Here is a 23,825-nt window from a genome sequence, read left to right as displayed (position 1 = left end):
TCTAAATCTAATTTACAGGCAGCAATTCACACTAAAGGGCCCATTTACTAGCAATCAAATTTAGATTTTTCCCACAAAAATCCTTGGTTTTCCCATTTTTTTCGAAGCTTTAAAAATGTGAGATTTATTAAGTGTACAAACCCCAAAAACCTCTAGTACAAAACTTTGCCAGGTAAAAGTTGTCGAGGTCCTATAGATGTCAATGGGAGCTGTGCTGATCCTACTGGACTGTTTTAAATCAATTCTGACTTTTAAGGTTTTTGGATTTTTTTTGGTATTAACTGTTCAAAAAACTAATATTTAGAGGTTTTAGAGGTTTTTTTTTCAAATTGTTCAGCGTAATTTTCCGTTCATACTTTTGTTATTCAGATCTTTTAATAAATGTCATGATATTTGTAATTTTAAAGAAAGTGACTTTAGTCATGGTTTCAAAAACCTCTAAAACCACTAAAATCCGACCTTTGAATACCTGCAATATGATTGGGACTAGGACGGATTATTCTTCATTTGCCCAGTGTGAGGGTACACTCTGCAGTGGGGGCTACAGTTGGCTAAAACAGGGGAAAGTGTAAAAGATGAAAATCACTGCAGAGAGTGGGTCGGGTGAGAATCCAAGGGGTTTGCGAAAGCGGGTAAGCAGTCCCAGGTTAGGATTGAGGAAAGTGGGTATGGGTTGGGTGTGAGTTATAACAACAACAGACTTGTGTAGGTCTCTACACCAAGATATACTGTATATAAAGTAGGTTTCCATATTTGTGGCCCTACGGTTTAGGAATAGTGGATACAGAGGTGTTGACTTAGTGATAATAGGTCTCCTATTTCTCTTATGAACCCCAAGTATACTTCTAGAATATTAGGAGTGGATATGAAAAGGCTTATCTGAATTTGTAGTTTTGCTATGTATGTTTTTGTTAACATTCTAGCAAATCTCCTTCTGTTAAGGCAGAGCCAATTCCAATGTTCATTATGGTAATTTCTAAGGCTAATGCCCTATTGCAGCGCACATGTATACATTCCTTTTTATTGAAGAAATGCAATTAATACTTTATATCTCTATAGTTGTTAAAGAGCTTTCATTTTAATCAAGAGCACTGTGCCACCATGTTTACCATTCAAAACAGGTTGGTTATGTTGCCGAACAATAAAAGATCCATTTTCCCTGGGAAAAAAAAGAAAAATATTGACACAAAGCATTGCTCGAGCAATGGTAACATATTTAATAACCTAATGAAAATGTATTTCCACAATGCAGATTTACTATACTATTCTCTTGAAGAAAAGAGAATGACATTGTCACAGACATATTGTACAGCTTCTTCAACAAGGGCCGGAACTAGGGATAGGCAGAAGAAACGCATGCCTAGGGTGCAAAGAAGTGGGAGCACCAAGCATGTACCTCTTCTTTCACCTACCCCCGGTCCAGACCCTTGTTCCCCCACAGGTGCGCTACTCTGTGCATGCTCCACCCCCCTGAGCGCATTGTTACATTAAAGCTCGAGAGGCTTGGCCCGGGCCTGTTCTTCAATATTGATCCAATAATGCATGGTTATGTAGCCTAGCAAGTGATTTGGCCAAATAGACTGATGCAACCCATATAAAATATAAAAGAAAAAAACTGTTTTGAAACCTAAGTGCAGTTGCTCTCCATTGTGTCTTATCCAACCATTGTAATCACCATACTAATAGAGGACATATAAAATATGTAAAGAAATTCAACATAAACAAATTTAAAATATGTAGGGCAGATTAATTCTAGTAGACAGTTATTTGTTTAGGAAACACCAGGTAGTTTTTTTCCCCTCACACCATGCATTTGTTTAACCAACTGAAGTTGCTTGTAAGTATTTAATACCACTTTTTCTCCTTCCCTTGATTTTAGTGCTGTCATGCAGGGTGAAACCAGCTAGTGTTCTCGGTAATTCACCCTGGAGGTTATACAATATATGTGAAAAAAAGAAAATAAATTGAGCATTTCTTTTATACAGGGGGAAAAAGACAATAAAAAGCAGCTGTATTTAAACACATTACTATTTCCTTTAAACATTTAAAAAGAAGGAACAGAAAGTTGCTCTTGGTGACTATTTTACCAGCCATTACTGAAAACTATGTTCAATGGGTGTAGAAGGCCAAACCTAGGTCATATGAGCAAGCTAAACAGATAATTCTGTGGGTGGTGGAGGAAGAACTCATTAGACAAAGATCTAATGCAGATTAACGTTAAGAGCTCATAAAGTTTTCTTGGAATGTTTAGAAATCTTGAACCCCTGTCATCCTTAAGGCAATGAATTTCAAAGATCACCAAGTGCATCAAGCAATGTGATACTTGTAATTCTGTTCCAAGCTACATTCCAGCTTTACAGGTAACACTTGGCTTGCATTTAGTGAAGATGTGACAAACACATAGGCTACTAGAGGTAGATACACATTCCACTGTTACGTATATTAAAAAACATTATAATGAGCCAAGTTCAGCACCTGTTAAGGACACCCTGCTGATTGGTGGAACACTTTGCACCCTTTAATTAGTAGGGGGGGGTTTGCCAGTGATATTGTTATAAGAGAATGAGATGACAACATAACATCATCATAATAAAGTGAATAAATTAATCCCCTCTTGTAAAATAAGGATATAAGTTACTGAGGAGTTCCATGACCATAGAAAACCAAGAACGGATAATTTATTTATTATAATACACAAGTTTCATTGAGTCATGTGACAGAAATGACATCACTTAGCTCTGATTATAACTGAAGACATCACTAAGCACCATTTATAAGGATATAATTCATGGGTCGTGTATTAAATAAAAATACAACAGGCACATCTCATTCTTCATACCATGTATTATTTTATGTATGCATGTGCTATTTTATGTATCTGTAAATACTACTGCTAAAATCTGTAAGTATAGATAAACACAAGTTCTAGGATTTATGTTCACTAGTGATGGGCGAATTTGTCCTGTTTTGCTTCGTCACGAATTTTGTGAAAAATTAGTGAAACGCCAATTCTTGACCCCGCCATTAAAGTCAATGGGCGTCAGTTTATTGTCACCAGCGTATAAATGGGCGCTAGCATCATCACCAGCAAATCTTCACGGCAAATTCGTGAATTTATTCGCCGGCAGCGAAACAGGCAAATTTGCCACAAATCCGCGCCTGCCGAATAAATTCGCCCATCACTAATGTTCACACTTTGGGGACATTGTATAAAAGTGTCTGTGCAGCAGTATCTCTTGCAGATGATTACTGCATAAGAGAAGACTGAGTGGTTAAGATTCTGGTGCCTTTTGTAAAATTTGTTGTCAATAACTATAAAAGAGAACCCATGTGCACATGGTACCCATGCATGCCACATGGCCAAAAGACAAGAAAGGTACCATGTCAACTACACAGAAAGGAAACACAGTAGGTCCTGGTTCTGTAACACTCAAGCATTCTCCATTCTACCCAAAGCCATCATTAGGTACCTCCTTCCTTAAATCAAAGATTATGGATTTGGTCCATCTGTATTCTTTAAGACAAATACTTAATAACCGAATCAGTATTGAACCAAATCAAATTCAAAATATGAATGTACAGGCCAGAGAATGAAAAAAAAAATCACTTTCTGTTGCCCAGTACTTTAAAGTCACATAAAATAGGGTTTTCAAATTTTATCTGAATGTTAAAGTGTAGGAATTCAGCAAAATCCCTCAACAGAACCCGGGACTCGATAAATCCATACCCAAGACCTCAACAGTTCTCACTGCTCTTAAACTTCTAATTCTAGGCTATTGCTTCTTCCACCAAAGTCCTTGTTCTGCCAGCCCTTCATTGAAATGTTAAAACATCTTATAGGTCAAGAAGGAAGGATACACACGGTCATTAAAATTGCCTTTAATAACTTACAATAACTTAATACCTTCCTATAATAAAATAACCAGCAACATATTTTGCAGAAATACAGTCTTAGTGGTTAATACAGTCATTTACACAAGTAATATTTAAGTTACGATCAACAAATGTCTATCAAATATAACCATCTCTTACATCTATACTTATTGCACAAACTCCCCTTTTAAACTGCTAAAATATGCTTTGCAGAAATGAACAACTATTACATATGGAATTTTCCATGTTATATGTAATTACAGTTTAGAACTACTAGTCGCTTGGCATAGGATGCTACTATGGATTGAATTTAAAGGACAAGGGAATCCAAAGTTGCTGTGGCCATCCCTACAACCACTAAAAATCCATTCAATGGCATCTACTTTCATTGGTCTATAAGGTCATCTGCATCATGGCTTTTCAGTTAACTTGCAACAGCAACAGGGGCAATGACCAGTCTGACTCAAGATGGGCTCTTGCCTCTTCCCTGAACCCTAATGATTGTGCAGGTGCCAGTTGATTGATTCAGCTTCACTTTATGTAACAAAATAGGCTCACCACTATATTTTAAACCAATAGGAGTGGTGCAATGAGATTTTGACCCCAGAATTCAAGACAAAGACAAGAGGTCCTCTATACTCAACCATTATCAATATATTAATGACATTAAAGACATTTTATGCATTTTGTTACTAAAAATGTCCTCCTCTTTAAACAAAGATTGTTTGTCCATATATTGCTGTATATTCAAGCTGGTCAACTACGTCAAAGTCATCCCTGGTAGCTCCCATCTCTCCCAGCTACAATCAGGTGACCCTAGTGGTGGCCAACAAAAAGGACAACCATGTCGGAGTTTTAACCTTGAAAGGAAGTCACAGGTAAAACTTAGTTCCTGTGTATAATACATACACAGGTTAACTTTGACATAGTTGGCCAGCTTGAATATATTGTAGTATATGGACAAAGGGGAGAACATTTTTAGTAGATTTATACACAACATGTCTTAATTTCCTAACTATATTGATTATGGTTTGAGTGCAGGAGGCCTCTTGTCTTAGTCTGCGCACTCTAAACATGTACATCTTAGGTTTTTTAACATAATGGTAAGGTAGGAGATTACACAAACCAACAAATGGGAATTCTTACAGTAACTTAGGTTCTCCTTTAATAATCCTTATTAACATGAATAAAGTCATTTGGGAGTAGTGTAAAAAGTGTATAGCAGAAAACCATGCATTAGAATATTTTCTTACCTTACAACATTACTTCTGTAATATATAAGCTCTCCAACCGTTAATCCAATTTGTAAAGTTTTTCTTTAAAACAATATTGAATACAAACAAATCTATACTATTATTCAAAATCTTAATTTCCTCATACATTTTTTCGATTGATAAGACAATTCGTCATACAAACAGGCACAAAAATAGTTATTTGTAAACCCCCACAATTGGAATGAATGCTGTGAACATTCCATTAGCTGCATAAAATGTTAACAGTGTCCAGATTCCAGCTTAAAACAAAATTGAAATAAATTTAAAAGTCTAAGCCAGGATAGCAGAGAGGACTGTGCCCAATCCAGAAGATAAAGGAGTCAGCCATCCTGATTTATCCTGCACTTCAGACCTCTCCTTCAGTTTTGAATTATACCCTCCTTCAGTTACAAGGTCAGTTTTAGGTTTAGAGTGCCTTTTGCTTTGTGCGATTGTGTCTCATGTTTGTTCCCATCATCAGCTGAAGGTTCTTGACTAAGTGGGACCTGAATAGTGACACTTCTGCTCTGTGTGATAGTCCTTGCTTTGATGGAATATGAAGACATTTTGGCTTTGCTGTATTGGGATTGGCAGTACCAAACAAGGCACCTGTAAAAGAATATTAAAATTAGCATTCTAATTAAAGCTTATACACATTATGTAATGAGCACCTATTTATTCAAAGAAATCGATTATAATGCCTTTGAGAGGAGTAATTAAGTCATACTTTTATAGCTTTCCACTAAGAATTTTTAATTCAGTGTATAAGATGGTGAAGGTTGGGTGTCTCTCTATATTAAATTAAGTGACTGAGACAGAGTCTTACGGTAAGAACAGATTCATGTACTTGCAATTGCATAGTAGCCAGATAAGTTAATGTATTAGGTACTAGTAGTAGGTCTTTTTACTCCATCCACACCCACGGCTATGCCTCATATCAAGCCGATTTATCTTGCTGCTTCTTACCCCTGGAATTGTATCCTAGATAATATTCTAGTCTAGTCCTGGCACTTAAGGCCAACTTAGTGCATTTTTGTCCTCCAATTTGTGCCTGTATGTTATCCACACACCTATATTTTAGGCTCTATGAAGTAGGGACTCTACAGGGCACCTTCCTACTATGTCTCTTATCACATGGCACTAAGTGGCAAATTTATCAAATGTGAGATTAAGAGGCCTATTTATCAACAGTCTCATTTTCTAGGGGTTTAAGAAACGACGACTAAACTCACTTTCTCTAAGACCACAAATGTCATGAAATTTATTAAAATTTCCGAACTGAAAAAGCACAGACAGGAAAAGTCTCAGTAAAGACACAAAAAACATTGATTTTTGAGACTGCCCACACAATAATTACATGTTTACATTTTTGCACAAAGGCCAATGTCAAAAACACTCAAAAACCTCTAAAACCACAATCAAATAAAGATCTTCTAAAACCACAATCAAATAAAGATCTTCCAGTTATAAAAGGGACATCTGCCATTGACTTCTACATGGATTTCACCAGGTTTTTAACTGGAGTATTTTCAGATTTAGAATTGTCACACTTTGTGTCATAATAATTCCCGGAAAAGTTGTGATTTTTTTTTCCGCAACTTTTTATTTTTTATTTTAGAATCAAAAAGGCCGACCTGAAAAAGTTTTGATTCATTCCTATAGGATTTTTAGAAGCACAATTATCAATGGGTTCTAAAAATCCCCTAGGAATGAATAGAATGTTAGTATTTTTTTTTTTTGTAGCAAGCTCAAATCTGACATTTTGGGAAACCCAACCCTGTCTGTACAACACATTTACACTTATTATAATGCTTGCCCTCCCTGTTTGTACTTTTCTACATATAAAGTTATAAATACATACCATATTCCATGGGCTATTTTCCATAAACCCTCTGTACTAAGCATTTCAAATAATAGATCTCTTATTTGAACTGGCTTTTGCACGTGCTGATGAGTGTAGAGGCTTGGTTGATTTTCTTCCATTTCACCTATAGAAATAATGACCAGTGGCACCATCCACCTGCCCATTATATACTCGCAAAAAAATGTTTTCATTTCACATTGTGCTGCTGGGCATCATTATTATAGAACATAGCTCAGGCTGAAATTTGGATGTTTGCTTAAATTTGTAATTCAATTTTTTCCTAGAATGAATTATAAAGGCCTCTTCCAACCATTTTAAGGTTCATTTTGTGATAACTACACTAAAGTTTAGATTCAGTTGCAAAACAATGACTGGACTGGGGTCTTCATAAAAGTATTGGATGAATTCAAATTTTTCAGAAGCTACAACAAGTATTTTGGAGAAAATAATCATATTTCTTTTACAGAGTTAAGTTGGTGGAGCAATTCCCTTTGCTTTAGAAGCATTGGGCAGCATGGAAACTATATGTGCCTAATTATGTACTTTGGAAGAGAGACCAGAAACAAACCATATTCCACACCTAGTTGACTTAAAGTTACTTCCCACCAATTCCTCTGCTGCTGTTTAAATTAAAAGAATAGGCTCCCTGCCTTGACCATGGAATAGAAATGATATGCGTAAATGTATGCTCTGCTGTAAACACTTGTCCTTCTATTCTTAGAGCTCAAATTAAAAAGCCATCGGTCGTATTCCCGAAGCCAGGTCCTGACACAGGAGATGAGCAGGAAGATCTTTCTGAGACAGTAGAGAGCTTAAAATTTGCTGTAGGCTAGATTGCAATATTATACATCAGAAGGAAGAGACAATCACATGTAGTTATTGTCAGTTTCTCTGCCAGTTGTCTACACACAGCTACAAGCGATTTACTTTTAGAAGACTGATGTATTCATTATAGTAGGAATCTACTGTAGCTTGTGTGTATTATGTTCACATTAAAATAGATCTTTTTAATAATGGAGACATTTATGTTTTCATTCTCAACCACTTTGCAAGAGGAGCTTTGTATAAATGCACCAATTTTGATTTATCAATGTTTTGAGATTTGAGTTTCCATGATAAGATTGGTCAATATGTTTGATAAACGTCAACTTAAATACTAAAAAAGGCCATATAGGGACTTGTTTCCAAAGCTGGTATAAACAGATGCAATAAGTTACTTGTTCGTTTTTTTAATTTATATATGCCGATGGGTTACTGTTAAATTCAGGAGAACTGGGATACTGGACCATGTGAGTATTTGTGCAATTTTATATTTGTGTTGAGCAAGCCCCTTGGAGACCTCAGTCAAATCAAGAATCCCAAGAGGTGCCCATTCCTATGTCTGTACAAATATGTTAAACATCTGCTAGTGGTTTGTGTGGTTGCTACTGCTACTGCAACCACATAAAGCTGTAAAACCTGGCTTAGATGGTCTGTGTAATGAAATTACCTGGGCATGGTGTGGGGGGACGGCAGGGACGCCAGGGACGCCTGACGCCCCCTTGACGGGGACGCCTGTCACGCCGCACTGCTCCGGTGCCGGCTTCCTAGCGTGCGCACTCGGATTTAAAGGCGCAGGCGCGCTGACGCCAAATTCAAATAGTATTTAAAGGGCATTCCCACAGGTTACCATTGCCCGTGATAGGATTGAATTCCTGGTGCTTCTGAGCTGTGTGCTATTGTCTGATTCTGCCTGATTCTTGTTTTGACCCCTGCCTGGCTATTTTGACCATTCTGAAATCTGGATCCTGAACTTGCCTGCTTACGACTATTCTTCAGTTTAACCCTTTGATTGATCACCCGGTTTTGACCCTTTTTGCCTGTCTGACGATTCTTGTTATCTGCCTGCCTCGACCCAGCCTGTTTGACGATTCTTGTTATCTGCCTGCCTCGACCCAGCCTGTCTGACGATTCTGTTGCCTGTTCCGTTTGTACCGTGACCTTCGGCCCAAAAGACTCTGCTACCTGCCGAGCCCCTCTGCTAGCCAGAACATCTCGCCTAGTACCCCTCGTTAAGTCCAGGTGGCACCCAAGTAAGCTGAGGGCTCCTCCCGAAGCCCAACGGTGGTCACACTACTGGTGAAGCCGAGCCGAGACCAGGGTACTTGGCACCTGTTCTGGTATTGGGTGCCGGCCGTGACATTATCACGGGCCATGGAGGACGAAAGTCACGATGAAGCTGCTGCCGCTGCTGCTCCTCCAACTACCACCGAAGTGCTTCTTACTACATTGTTACAGCGCTTGGAGGATCATGAACAGAAGCAAAATTACCTCCTACAAGGTTTTCACAACCTGACCCGACAGGTGGAGGGTACGCAAGTTTCACAGCAGCAACCTGTTCCGGTTCCTACACCTTCTGTGGGTTCCTCTGCCAATTGGGGTAACTCATCAAAACCCCATGAACCAAAAATTGTGTTCCCCGAAAGGTTTAGTGGGGATCGCACTAAATTTTTTGTTTTCAAAGAGGCATGTAAGCTGTACCTTAGTTTTTTCCCTCATTCTTTCCAATCAGATGAGGAGAAAGTAAGGTTCATAATGACCCTACTTTTGGGTGACCCCCAAGTTTGGGCCCTCAGGCTGCCTTCCTCTGACCCTGCTCGTTTTTCCCTAGATACTTTTTTTAACAGCATGGCCATTCTCTACGATGACCCGGATCGTGCATCATCTGCCGATACCGCGATTCGTAAATTGCGCCAAGGGAAAAGGGATGCGGAGGTGTATTTCACCGAATTCCGCCGGTGGGCAGTGGAGACTGGGTGGAATGATTTGGCTCTAAGGAGTCAATTCCGGTTGGGGTTATCTGATTCTGTAAAAGATAGTTTGGTTAATTTTCCCCTACCTTCTAATCTGGACGACCTCATGTCCTTCGCCATCCAGGTAGATAGAAGGCAACGGGAGAGAAGGGGTGAGAGGAGTACAAGCTTCTCAGGGGTTACCAATTTTAGACCTAATGTGGTGACCCATGTAAAATCTTCTAACCCCTCTGTGCTTCTACCTCAGGAGGAGCCTATGCAATTAGGCATATTCCATTTAACTCCTGAGGAAAAGGCACGCAGGCGTACTCAGGGTCTTTGCATGTACTGTGGTGAAAAAGGGCATTTTCTGAACCAATGTTCTAAGAGGCCGGGAAACTCCGAAGCCTAAATGGAGAAGGGGAGCTCCATTTGGGTGCAGGCGTTTCCTCTCCCCAGTCTGCCTCCAAGGTTTTGTTACCGGTTAAACTAACCTGGCCTACAGGCTCTGTCAGGGTGTCTGCATTTGTGGATTCTGGGGCAGAGGGTAATTTTCTGGATACTGCTTTTGCCACTAAATTCTGTATCCCTGTAATTTCCCTAAGTGCCCCCATGAGAATAATGGCAGTGGACAGAAGACCCTTAGGGTCAGGTATAATTTCCAGGGAGACGGTAACTCTTTCCATGTGCATAAATAACTTGCATTGTGAGGAGATAGCTTTTTACCTCATAGAAGGTGCTTCCTCTCCTCTCATTTTGGGGTTACCGTGGCTCCAGAGGCATAACCCTCTGATTGACTGGGTCTCCAGGGAGGTGGTTCAGTGGGGTACTATGTGTGATGGAGTATGTGTTCCCTCTGTAGTAGCAACTACATCGCTTGAAGGGTTACCTGCTGCATATGCAGAATTCGCAGATGCCTTCTCCAAAAAGGCAGCAGAAACCTTACCCCCACATCGGCAGTATGACTGCCCAATTGATCTGGTTCCTGGATCTACTCCTCCTCGTGGTAGAACCTATCCTCTTTCATTGCCCGAAGCCCAGGCAATGAAAGAGTATATAAAGGAAAATCTAGAAAGGGGTTTCATCAGACCTTCTAGTTCCCCTGCGGGGGCGGGCTTCTTTTTTGTTGGGAAAAAAGATGGTAGTCTTCGCCCCTGTATCGATTATAGGGGGCTCAATAAGATCACCATAAAAAAACGCTACCCTCTCCCTTTAATTTCTGAACTCTTTGATCAGGTCAAAGATGCTAGAATCTTTTCCAAGCTTGATCTTAGGGGGGCTTATAACCTGATCCGTATTAGGGAGGGTGATGAGTGGAAGACTGCATTTAACACCAGGGATGGCCACTACGAGTATCTCGTTATGCCTTTCGGCCTCTGTAATGCCCCAGCAGTGTTTCAGGAGTTTGTTAATGACATCTTCCGGGACCTGCTGGGGATCTTCGTAGTGGTCTACCTAGACGACATTCTGATTTTTTCCTCTAACCTGAAAGAACATCATAATCATGTTCGTGAAGTCTTACGGAGGCTGAGGGGAAATAATCTTTATGCGAAACTAGAGAAATGTACTTTTGGGGTTTCTTCTGTTCAGTTTTTGGGGTTTAACATTTCCAGCAAGGGTCTAGAAATGGATCCAGGCAAGGTGAGAGCAGTCCTGGATTGGACCCAACCCCTTTCGTTACGTGCAACCCAAAGATTTCTTGGTTTTGCTAATTATTACCGTCAATTCATCAGAAATTTTTCCCTCATTGTGGCCCCCATCACTAATTTAACTAAAAAGGGCGCTGATCCCAGTATATGGCCCCCTGAGGCCATTCAAGCATTTGAATTCCTCAAAAAGGAATTCAGTTCTGCCCCAATCTTCCGTCACCCCGACACTGCGCTTCCTTTTATTGTGGAGGTTGACGCCTCTGAGGTGGGAGCTGGGGCAGTCCTTTCTCAAAGGCACCCGACTACCAACAAGTTACATCCCTGTGCTTTCTTCTCCAGGAAGTTTTCTCCCGCAGAGGTGAATTATGATATAGGTAACAGGGAGTTGCTGGCAGTCAAATGGGCCTTTGAGGAATGGCGGCACCTCCTGGAGGGTGCAAAACATCTGGTGACGGTCTATACTGACCACAAAAATCTGTTGTATATAGAGTCTGCTAAACGCCTTAATCCTAGGCAGGCTAGGTGGGCTCTATTTTTCACAAGGTTTAATTTTTCTTTGACTTTCCGGCCTGGGACTAAAAATACCAAGGCGGATGCACTTTCGAGGAGTTTTGAAGCAGGGCTCTGTACTAGGTCCTTTGCTTTTCAACTTATTTAATAATGACATGGAGGTGCACATTGAAAGTACCGTTTCTATTTTTGCAGTACATTAGAGGACATTATAGACATATCGCAGGGGACCTTTTTACCCATAAAGAGGATCACCGTACCAGAGGCCACCCCTTTAGACTAGAAGAAAAGAACTTTCATTTGAAGCAACGTAGGGGGTTCTTCACAGTCAGGACAGTGAGGTTGTGGAATGCACTGCCGGGTGATGTTGTGATGGCTGATTCAGTTAATGCCTTTAAGAATGGCTTGGATGATTTCTTGGACAGACATAATATCAAAGGGGTGTGTGTACGGATGCTGGGTTTTTATTTGAAGGGTTGAACTTGATGGACTTTGTCATTTTTCAACCCAATTTAACTATGTAACAGGCAATTACATCCCTTTCTTAAATTTTTTTTTTAATGAAATGTATTCAGTGAAAACAGTGTGGTGGCGTGCATGTTTCAGGGGATTCTCACTTTCCTTCTTCAGGTGCAGGGCCTGTATATAAGTCATGACTATGTCTGATGATATTCCCGATAGATTATATTATTATCTACTTTTGTATGGTGCTGCAGAATTTTGCCGCTTTATAAATAAATGTAATAATAATCATGAGTAATGACTGAATCGGTCCTGTTTTACTTTTAAAATTAAAATTTGTGAAATGGTGAAAATTGAAAAATGCACTGAAGCAAATGGGTGTTTTTTTACAGCTTTTTTTTCCAGTGCAGAATACATTGAAGTCAATGTTGATTTTATTTTTGCGCAATATACATAGTGGTCAATGACCATATTGACACAGTGTTGTTTCTTCCTGCAAAAACTTGCAGCAAAATTTTTTAGTGCTTTGTGATAAAATGCAATTTCACAGTGAATCCATGGCTGGAGAAAAAACTTATAAATCATAATATTTCTTCTTAGTAATGTAACATTTCATCATACTTGGGGGGGGCTATTTATTAAGGTCCCAATGACAAAAACCTCGAAAAAAGTTTTTTTACTATAAAATTTCATTTATTTTATTATATTTATTTATTTATTAAATCCCAAGGATGGAAATGTCGGAATCTGAAAATCCGGCACCTCTGACCTAACGAGGTTGTATATAAGTCAATAGGAGAAGTCACTATCCTATTTGTAAGTTTCTGTGCTGGAATTAGGCAGAAAATCCAACTATTTCTGACTTTTTGGGAAAAAAAACGCAAAAAAGTGAGAGTTTCATTAAAAAATCGCACTATTCCGATTTTTGACCTTTTTTTCATATTTGTCTCTGATCAGATTATTGGATTTTAAAAATAAGGCCCTTGGTGTATTCTAGGGATGTACCAAATCCAGGATTCGGTCTTTTCAGCAGGATTCGGATTTGGCCTAATCCTTCTGCCCAGCCGAACTGAATCCTAATTTGCATGTGCAAATAAGTGATAAGGAGGAAAATTGCGCGACTTTTTGTCAGAAAACAAGGAAGTAAATGTTTCCCCTTCCCACCACTAATTTGCATATTGCATCTGCATATGCAAATTAGGGTTCGGATTCAGTTTGTATTCAGCTGAATCTTTCACTAAGGTTTCGGGGGTTCGGCGGAATCCAAAATAGTGGATTCGGTGCATCCCTAGTGTATTCATGTTTTTTTAGTATTTGAGTTTTATCTACATTACTGTAAATATTTAGGGATGGGCGAATTTTTTGCCTTGATTCACCGCAAAAATGATGCCCATAGACTTGTATGGCGTTATGCGTCAAAAAAATCCCACCGTGTGACAAAATTCTTTTGACGCCCTTAGACTTTAATGGGCGTCGGCAACATTTCACCGGCGGTAAATTTTTGCCAAAATGAAACGGGTCAAATTCCCCCGTCCCTTCAAACATTATGTCCAACTATATAACTTTCAATTTTTGAAATACTGAATATTGTTGAAGTTATCTGAACAACAGATTATATAATTAAGTAACTACCAATGGACAGATACATATGCATGGTCTTTGGGGATAAAAGCAACAGTGTATGCACAAATAATAAATAAATCAGGAACTCGAGTGCCCATGAGAGAAGAATAACTGCTCAGAATATAAAAACTGGGGTTTCATCCAGAGATGTAAACATAATTATAATTGTTTAAAGCAGCAATCCTGCCTGGCCGATTTTTAAACAAGGGAATTCATCCATGACATTGCTACTTTTGATATTTTTTGAGAGCTTCATTAAATGTAGGGATAAAGTTCAGCCTATTTCTTGTGAATTTATGAACTGTAGTGTAATGTTTTAACATGAAAGCCTTCATATAGTTTGAACTACTTAGTGGTGTTTGAAATAAAAAAAGTAACATTTTTAATATAATATCAAGAAACCTATTCAGTCTTGCCAACAATAAAATTGCTCTGATATATATATGGAAAGAAAACTGCAAATTAATAATGCATTGGCTTTTGATATTCCATATTCTCAGTCTCGTTGCAATATTCGTTTTACTTACCGATTATAATAACGGGAAATCATATTATATATTCATGGTACGTGTCTAGGTGTGAATTGATGTTTTCATTACCATTATGGTTTATCAGGAACTTTCCTAAAGTATTTATATACAATGTCGGATAACGCTCCTTTAACATTTACATGAACAAAAACAAAAACGTTTGTTAAAACTCAACTGCAATACAATACAACTTTCATCATACTGTCTTATATACAGACTCAAGCAAAGAGACTAATTCTGCCCTTTTAGAAAACTCCCTTCTGGAGTCCATTATTGGTTTCTACTTCACGAAAGACATTATGGAGGAGGCCAGACAGTGGCAACTAAATGAATAAATGAAAGGGAGAATTTCAGTGTCCAAATAGGAACTGGTTATACTAGAGAAGAGTCACAACTTTGTATAAATATAAGACGCCAAACTGTGTTTTTATTTAAAAATATATGCTCCTTTGAGAAAAGCAAGAAGTGGATTTTTCTTTTATTGAAGCAGTTCTACTAGCGGATAAATTAGCTTCAGCAAGGGGACAGATGCCTTTTAACAACTGTGAAATGACAAGATTATTGGTGTTAATGTTGTGATATACCAGTTGGTTAAATATCAGTTTAATAAATAGGGCTAGAGCTGAATATACTTTTTGCCTAGTGATGAACGAATTTTTGCAGGGATGTTTTTATGCAAAATGAATTGACTTCAATAGACCAGCACAAACAAAAATAGTAAAGAAAAGGAAATCATACAGGGTAAGTTATCCCAAGATAACTGCTAACTACCATAAATGGATTTCTAACTAATCCCTAGAAATACCACCAAGTGGGAGAGGACAAGAACCCAAGGGATGTGGTGTCAAATTTTAGCTTGCTTGTTATTGTATTATGGAGAGACTAACTACCCTGTAAAACCACAAACCCAAGGGCCCTTAGAGAGAAGTGTAAAGTATCAGTGCGGAGATTCTTGGAGTGGAAAATGTTATTGAAAAACATACAGCCAGTCACTGATGCCTACTAATGCGATGTGATTCCCTCAGCATCAGTTACTTAAACATACGTTTCACCCAAGGATTTCTAATAACCAAACACACTTTTTTGGCATTTGACACTTTGAATTGTTGATCAATTGTCATTCGTTGTTTCACTAATGAACTTATAAAATTAGAGCACTTGCACTTTACTGTATTTTAAAAAACACTATGGAGCCCATTTACTGAATTGAATTTTGATTTGTTTCCACAAATTTCTAAAAAAATCATGTTTTTCCCATTTTTTTTAAAAAAAAAAGATCCAAAAATTAAAGGGAATCTGTCATCATTTTAAACTTTTTTTTGCCTTTTTCTAAAAAGTACACCTCAATAAACAGTCTGGCAAATAAAATGTTAATTCACATTTCAATACATAAGTTATTATAGTTTTTATTTTGTCATGGGGGCTTCCATATTTGCTCATTATACATGCATCAAGGGCTACACTAACAGCAGGCACGGCATTACCTGTGTGCTTGGAGGCAGCCAGCCTCTGTTAGAAAGCCAAGTCGTGCTGCGACATGAGGATCCATCTGTGCACTCCCCCTCCCCTCTCTGCTCATGCGTGTGATGTCACCAGGAGAGCGGTCACATGGTATGCAGAGCAGCTACTGCTTTCACTTCCCACTTCCTGTTTGCTCTCCAGCGTCCACGAGCAGCCCTTTGCATAAAGGAAAACTAAAACAGCTCCTGCCCTTCGGTACATTTACTCTCTGCATTCCATTGATAGCGTTTGCAGAGTTGGGAGGGGGGAGATTTTACTCCTTGCTGCCTTCATTTGTTTGTTTGAGGCTGGTTACAAGATAAGGTGATAGAGCTGTGACCGTGTTCCCTCTGCTATCCCACCCCCCACACAGACTCACTCCGTGCCTGCAGTGTTTATATATAACTATCTACTCCCTTCTCTCTTCATTGATAAACTATAGAAAGCAACCCTGAACTATTTAACCCTTCCTACACTTCATCCCTCTTAGTTTTTCTTGCTTCTTGAGAATGTCCTTTTTTTCCCCTTTTCTGTTCCCTATCATCAGTCTTGGCATTGCGCTTTTGTTATAAGAGGTATAAATAATTCACAATTGCACTCTTCACTACCATAGCTCTGTTAACATTTCCAAGCCCAACACTGCCTTTCTCCTCCCTGCCCACTATTACCAGGGTCTAAGGCTGTGGAGCAAAGCACTGGTAACAGCAGGCAGCTACAGAACTCCTCTCAGTCCATTCAGCAGAATCCTTCTGAACAGTTGTCAGTGAGAGCTGTTATCTTGATACCTGCCTATTGTTCAATTAACAGGCTGACTAGAAAAGGCTCGGTTTACATTACTTCAACTTGTAGGAGGGCGGGCTAATGACATCACTCCTACTTGCAGTGCAGCAGTAAAGTGTGCCTGATGTTTTTTAGAGCACAAGTCACATGACTGGGGGCTGCTGGGAAAATGTCAAAATGTCTAGCCCCACAGCAAATTTAAAAATTAAATATAAAAAAATCTGTTTGCTCTTTTGAAAAACGGATTTCAATGGCAGATTCTGCTGAAGTAGCACTATTAACTGATACATTTTGTAAAAAAAAATTTTTTCCCGCGACAGTATCCCTTTAAGTGTAAAAACCACAAAAACCTTGAATAAAAAAAACGTTGCCAGGTAAAAGTTGTTGAGGTCCTATACAAGTCAATGGGAGCGACTCCTATTCTATTCGACCTTTTAAAATATGGTTTTTGGATTTTTTTTATTAGGGATTTTCCAAAAAACAAAATTTTTAGAGGTGTTATAGACATTCATGTATTTTTATCAGATTGGTCAGTATAATTTTCCACTTTTAATAAATGTCATGACATTTTAGTTCATGGTTTCAAAAATCTGACTTTTGATATATAGGCCTCGACATGTTTGTAATCCTTGCCCTTCCATATTATTTCCCGACTACAAGTTAGAAAAATACACGGGACCGTTGCAGATGTGCATTCAGTTTCATGGTAAACAGTGAAACAATGTGATGACAGTTTCCTTTAAAGAGTCTAATCTCTGTATACAGAATATCTTATGAACTTAGACTTGAACTTAAGCAATTCAAATAGTGAGAATTAAGCATTGGTTGGGTAGAGCAATAATAAATACTACTTTCTTCATGTGAAATTAAGGGACAGAAGTATAAGCGACTTTTTTATTATAAATAATGTATGAAATAAAAATCTCATTAGCTTCTAAAGAAATAATGTACTTTATAGTTGCTTATGAACAATAGGTTTATTGTTTTGTAAGCAAGAACGTTTCCATTTTCCGCAGCTGTTTTTCTCAGAGTTCACTTGGAGCACACAGTAATAAAAGGGCCCCAAAATTTCAGTCATGTGACACTGAAGCAATGAGCAAGATTAGATTTGCATTGTTGCTAACTGTGGTATAATTCAAGGACAATGTTCTGTTATTCCAAGATTGCATTTGCAATTGCAGTTGTCCATTTTAAAAATAAATTGTAACCATTGTGAGAATATTACATATTGTCAGAGAGCAAGTTTAGCCAAGTCCTCCCCCCCCACTTCTTTTGCCAATACATTTACACAGCTGCACGGTAATCTGCCTTCATTTTTGCTCCAATAGTTCAGGCCAGCTTTGGTCATGTCTGATAATAAGGATGTAGGGTCTAAATAGATTATAGTTAAATTATAGTGATTGGCCTTCATAATTAAAATTCTGCAGTGCTTGAAATAAGATGTGTGTGTTGGTCAGGGCTGACTCCTATTGTACATATGTTAAAAGCAGATGGCCCTATGACTTTTTTTCTCTTCCAACATTATTAGACTTTATAATTTTAATAGATGAGCTTAACATTGTCAGCGCTATGCACTGTTTATTCCAGAACTGCTAAAAGTAGGTGCACTGTATCTGTAAAATAATGCTGTCACCCATATTTAAAGTCAACTTCTATACACCAATATTGCATTTCTTAAATATTACTTCACTGAGAGGAAATTATTTTCTTCCACATATCTGTCAACCTATACACTTCGGAGAGAGGGAGCCACCAAAATGTGCTCTGTTGTGTAAGGAAACAACGCAGCAAGGAATGGAGCCAGATAGGCAGAGTCAGAGGTGCGGGAACAAGGTGAATTGGCCGTCTGATGACATTAATGCCTGAGAAAGGCCATGTGACTCTTGCATATACTTATATCCCTACACATGAAATAGGCAGAGAATATATTTGCTTTGAAGAAAGAACAAACCCCTCCAGTACTGCTAAATGCAGAGTTTATGTCTCATCAGTAGAATGACTTGGGACATGGGAAGGCCTGTTTATGAACAATCTAATTTTAGTGGTTTAAAGGTTTTCGAAACTAATTTTAGTCTAAAACCACAAATGGCACGTAGCTGAATGATGCCCTAAAAAATATGAAAACCTCAGAAAATTTAGGTTTCTTTGGACAATTACTGGCAAAAAAAAATTCAGAAAAACCCTCTAAAAGTCAGAATCAGAATGGCCAAAATAAGGTCCAATAGAATCAGCACAGCTCCCACTGGCATCTATAGGACTGCAACGGCTTTGATTTGAAAGTTTGTATACGAGTTTTTAGTGATTTTTATATTTCATAAATCTTGAATTTTGAGAGCCTGCGAACGTGAATTTTTATAGAAAAAATTTGATTCTGTAAAAAACAAAAAAACAGACACAGCAGCTACGGATTGTCAAAATTACTTCCTCCACACTGGCACTCTGCAGGAAAGTGTCCTGAGCCCACTGCTATACACCTCATTCACACATGACTGTGTCCAGACACATCTCTAATACCATCATTAAGTTTGCCGATGACACCACCATTGTGGGCCTAACCACCAACAATGATGAGAAGGCCTACAGGGCGGAGGTTAGAGTGGTGTCAGGAGAATAACCTCTCTCTCAATGTCAGCAAAACTAAAGAGCTGCTCACTGACTTCAGGAAACATGACAGCTCATGCTCATCTATATTGGAGGGTATGGTGTGGAGAGGGCCAGCAGCTTCAGGTTCCTCGGGTTTAACCCTCAATGCTAACCTCAAGTGGACAGAGCACACAGTAGATTATTTTTATAAAATTAAAAGCGGTCTTATAAAAAGTCACAATTTTTTTTGGAATTTATTAAACCCCCAAGATGGAAAAGTCCCAATCAGAAAATCCACCATCTCAGACCTGTCGAGGTTGCATATAAGTCAATAGGAGAAGTCCCCCGAAGTACCCCTCGGTGAAAAATCGGTGAAAAATCCAGAAAAATCTTGAAAATCAATTTTTTTCCCCACAAAAGCAAATTGTCTAGAAAATGTAATCATAAATAAGTGTTAAAAACCCAAAAAGATTTGATGGGAGTTTGTAGCAGAAAATATTGAGATTAATTCGGACTTTGATTAATAACCCCTTAAGGTATGGCGATCCAAAATACAGAAATATCTCTTACCTGGAAAATCCCAGCCCCTCCCAGAGAAAACAGGATCCATTCCAGTATATCTACAATATAAAACTAATCCTTCTTAGAGCATTTACTATGCTATGGCCCTTGGTCTTCATGACAATTGGGGAGATATAGCTAACCAATTACAGTGCACAATGAACATCTAAAAAGGCCGTAGCTGTAAAACAATTTGTTTTACCTTTTTTCCACCTTTTTTTTGTACATTTATACATCTCTACCAAATTGTAAAGGTCAGGATAGGGTTGGGTGTTTTGAAATGCTGACTGGAAGCTTGTTTTTTAAAAGGTCAGGATGTCATGTAGTTTCAGAGTTATGGAGGTAGTAAGGGTTTCACGAGTGCCAGCTAACCCCCCCCCAGCAGCTTTAGACATTTATTTTGTGACGTTAAGACAGCAGGGGGCTGGAAAATGAAAGGTATCAGTTTGCTCTTAGGCTGAAAAGCAAAACAAACTTCCTGTAAATCCCTATGCAGTACTGCAGTTTATATAGGAGGATTTTCTAAATTATAGTCATTCCATTCTTCAAAGTGAAAATTGTTTTAACGACAACTAATTGTATCATTACCTGGTTCCTTGTAACGTGCCATCTATTTACCTTGTTCTTTGTGATGGCTGCAAACACACACCTTCTTTCAGTGTAGATATGGTACATCCATTAATTTTAGGAAATAGGATTTAACAGAAAAAAAGCACAATTCAGAATTTGTGTGTGTGTTCAACGTTCAATTTGAGAAGCTGTAGAACCTCATACGCTAGCATGCTAAACATTTTATCATTTCTGCCACTGGCGAGTTGAGGTAATAAAACTTCTTACTGTTGAAGTAATTATATTGTGTCAAAAAAATATGCCATGTTCATGCAGGTCTTAAAACTGGTGCAATTAAAGTTCACAAGGTAATAATTATAATGAAGAATATAACATATAAGGACTCATTTATGGCCATCAGGATTAAACTACATAGGGGCAATTGCCAGTAGCAACCAAATGGGAATTTGCTTTCATTTTCTACGTTGTAGTAGATGTTGAAGAGGCAATGGCTGATACATAATATGTGGCGTTGCCTGATGGAAACGTGTTGTGGATTTATGCGCCTTTATTTCTTTACAGAGCTTTATTAATAGGCCCAATGTTATTTACTGTATAGAACCTGGATATACATAGACACGTAGACATAGACAGTGGCAAAAGTACCTCTTCTGCACGTCAAACAATCCTACTTTGGCAATCATAATGGATTTTCTCCAAAACCAGCAAACTTGCAATTTTCACCAATAATTTATACCTAAACATTTTACTAAATCTTACAGTTCCTGCTTCACTCACATTGAGGGTGTTCAGCTGAACTGAATCAAAACCCTTTAGGGTCTGGTCACACGGGCAGATTAGTCACCAGGCGACAAATCTCCTCTTCTTCGCAGCAACTAATCTCCCCGATCTGCCTTCCACCAGCTAAAATGTAAGTAGCCTTGGGGCAGGCACACTGAGCGCTTGGTTTTCTGAAGTTGCCCGAAGTTTCCTGGTGAGGCAATATCGGGCGACTTTGGAAAATGAAGCATTCCGTGTGCCTGCCCCCAGGCGATTTACATTTTAGCCGGCGGAAGTCAGGGGATATCAGATCGGGGAGATTAGTTGCCGCAAAAAGAGGAGATTTGTTGCCTGGTGACTAATCTCCCTGAATCTGCCCATGCGGCCAGACCCTTATGGGTCATTTATGATTGATTTATGAGGGGGCAGGATGCAAATTGCAAAAAGACTGTTTAAACCATCATGTTTTGAACCCTGCCTGGTGGTGAGCTTATGTGTGTGCAGGTGTTTGCTCTCCAGAATGGACCTGGTCCTGCCTGTGACAGTGCTGTATCCATGAGGAGGAGCTGGGGAGGCAAATAGTCATCCTGCCCTTTAACCTAAATGTCAGACACTCAATTTAGAGTTCACAAGTTGTAGAACATAGCAATTCTTTAGATAATTAGATGTTTTAGCACTTTCCTCTGGATCATTGGTAAAGGACTTCTTTTATAACGTCACATTAACAAACAAAGGCAACTTTTTTTTACCAAAAAAAAAGAAACAGGGGACACAAGTAGAGATCCTTCCACCCAGTAACCTGCAGCCAAATATTTTGTATTGAAGGGATAGAGTTATACACCTTTCCCGAAATGTTGTGTTGAGCTTTACTAAATAAAAATCAAATATTTTTTATCATAAGTGGAACTAAAAATTTTTGTTAACAATGTTTTCCCAGCAATTGTGCAGTTTTAGTTAAATTTACATAGACAAATTAGGGTTCAGATTCATTTTAGTATTCAGCTGAAATATGGCCAAATACAAAAGATTGTATACTGTTATATATACAAAAATACAACCGCACATTATAATTTATTGTACTTCCCACTCCTAGTTTGAAACATTATTATTCCAAAGGCATATATTGTTTTTATTAGACAGTGGTGCAGAACATGTGTTAGACAGAATGCTCGGGACCAGGGGTTTTCTGGATAATGGATCTTTCTGTAATCTGGGCTTTCCTACCTTAAGTGTAAAAGAAAACATATTAATATTAAATTAAGCCAACAGTTTGGTTTTGCTTCCAATAAGGGTTAGTTCTATCTTATTTTGGATTAAGTAGAAGGTACAGTTTTATTATTTCTGAGAAAAGGCAAATCATTTTTAAAAATTTGGATTATGTGGATAAAATGGATCTTTCTGGATAATGCATACCTCCCAACTGTCCCGTTTTTAGAGGTTTTTTGACAGTTCAACCCGCATCCCCTCGTTTAAACTGGAAAGTCAAGTTTTCTCTGCACTGAACAGGCAGAAAAAGAAACAAAGTTTCTAACTTAATTGGCTTTTGGCAGAGAGCCCAGAACAGCCACAGCTCCAGATAAGATACTTTTGTAACAATTTCGAGATAAGCAAATAAGTAATTGTAACAATATAAGATAAGAGGTCCCCTTGGGAGAAGTTAGACTCACAGCTTAAAGGGCAATTCACCTTCATTAGCAAAACTGTAATAACAAAAAAACAAAAATATTTTTAAACTTTCATAACCTGTTAAATTTAGAAAAATGAACATGGTAATTAGGGGGTATGGCCACAAAAACAGGCGTGGTCAAAGCATTTTTTGACATGCTACGTGTGGCCCTCTTTTTATTTCCAAAATGTTGGGAGGTATGGATAATGGGTTGATGGATAACTGATTCCATACCTGTATGGTTTAATTTTAAAAATGTACACTGATTTTTATGTTATTAATTCAATGAAATACTTGCATTGGGGGAGTAAAAAGGAATCAATATCACTTGTTACTGGACCTGCTGGCCAGGATATGTATATAAAACCCAAGCTGATTAATACAAATATAATATCAATATAGGAGATAATTATGAATTTCATGGAAATGTTACAATCAAACAAAACAAAACTATTTTTCATGAGATTTCTGTTTACAATTATTATAAATGGACATCACCACTCAATATCAGTACAGAGATATTTCAGAAAACCACTAAGCCACAAACAAAATTTGAATGCAAGAGACAGGTTTCTGTTTATAAGAATTATTCAGTATAAATGTAACATTTTGAAAACTTTTCAATTCCTCAACTGACCATATGTAAATCTAAATAAACCTTTGAAGTTCAAAAGCTCAAAGTCTGCATTTAGTTTTAATGATAATTAATTGGAATTCTACCAAGGTTCTCATCTAACAGGTTTTGCAGTGTTATAAAATCCAAAGAGGAAAAACTAAGTAGACTTCATTGTAAACTTGTTGCTACCAATTCTTTTGAATATACACATTAGAAAAATACAGTTTGCTGAAGTATACCAAATGCAGACTGATT

The 23,825-nt window shown here is 38.2% G+C and overlaps 1 protein-coding gene across 1 annotated transcript in view; it reads right to left on the bottom strand.

The window, feature by feature from the left end:
- Window positions 1-3,863: 3,863 nt before the first annotated feature.
- The window catches only part of LOC108714398, a 155,952-nt gene continuing 135,990 nt past the window's right edge, over window positions 3,864-23,825 (bottom strand). Inside the window, exon 5 of the mRNA XM_018258594.2 lies at window positions 3,864-5,735. Within this exon, the coding sequence (XP_018114083.1) occupies window positions 5,534-5,735 (202 nt within the window). The 3' untranslated portion in view covers window positions 3,864-5,533. The remainder of the gene's footprint in view (window positions 5,736-23,825) is intronic.

Source organism: Xenopus laevis, chromosome 4L (genome assembly GCF_017654675.1).
Source record: "Xenopus laevis strain J_2021 chromosome 4L, Xenopus_laevis_v10.1, whole genome shotgun sequence".
Classification (NCBI taxonomy): domain Eukaryota; kingdom Metazoa; phylum Chordata; class Amphibia; order Anura; family Pipidae; genus Xenopus; species Xenopus laevis.
This window is presented reverse-complemented; position numbering and strand designations above follow the sequence as displayed.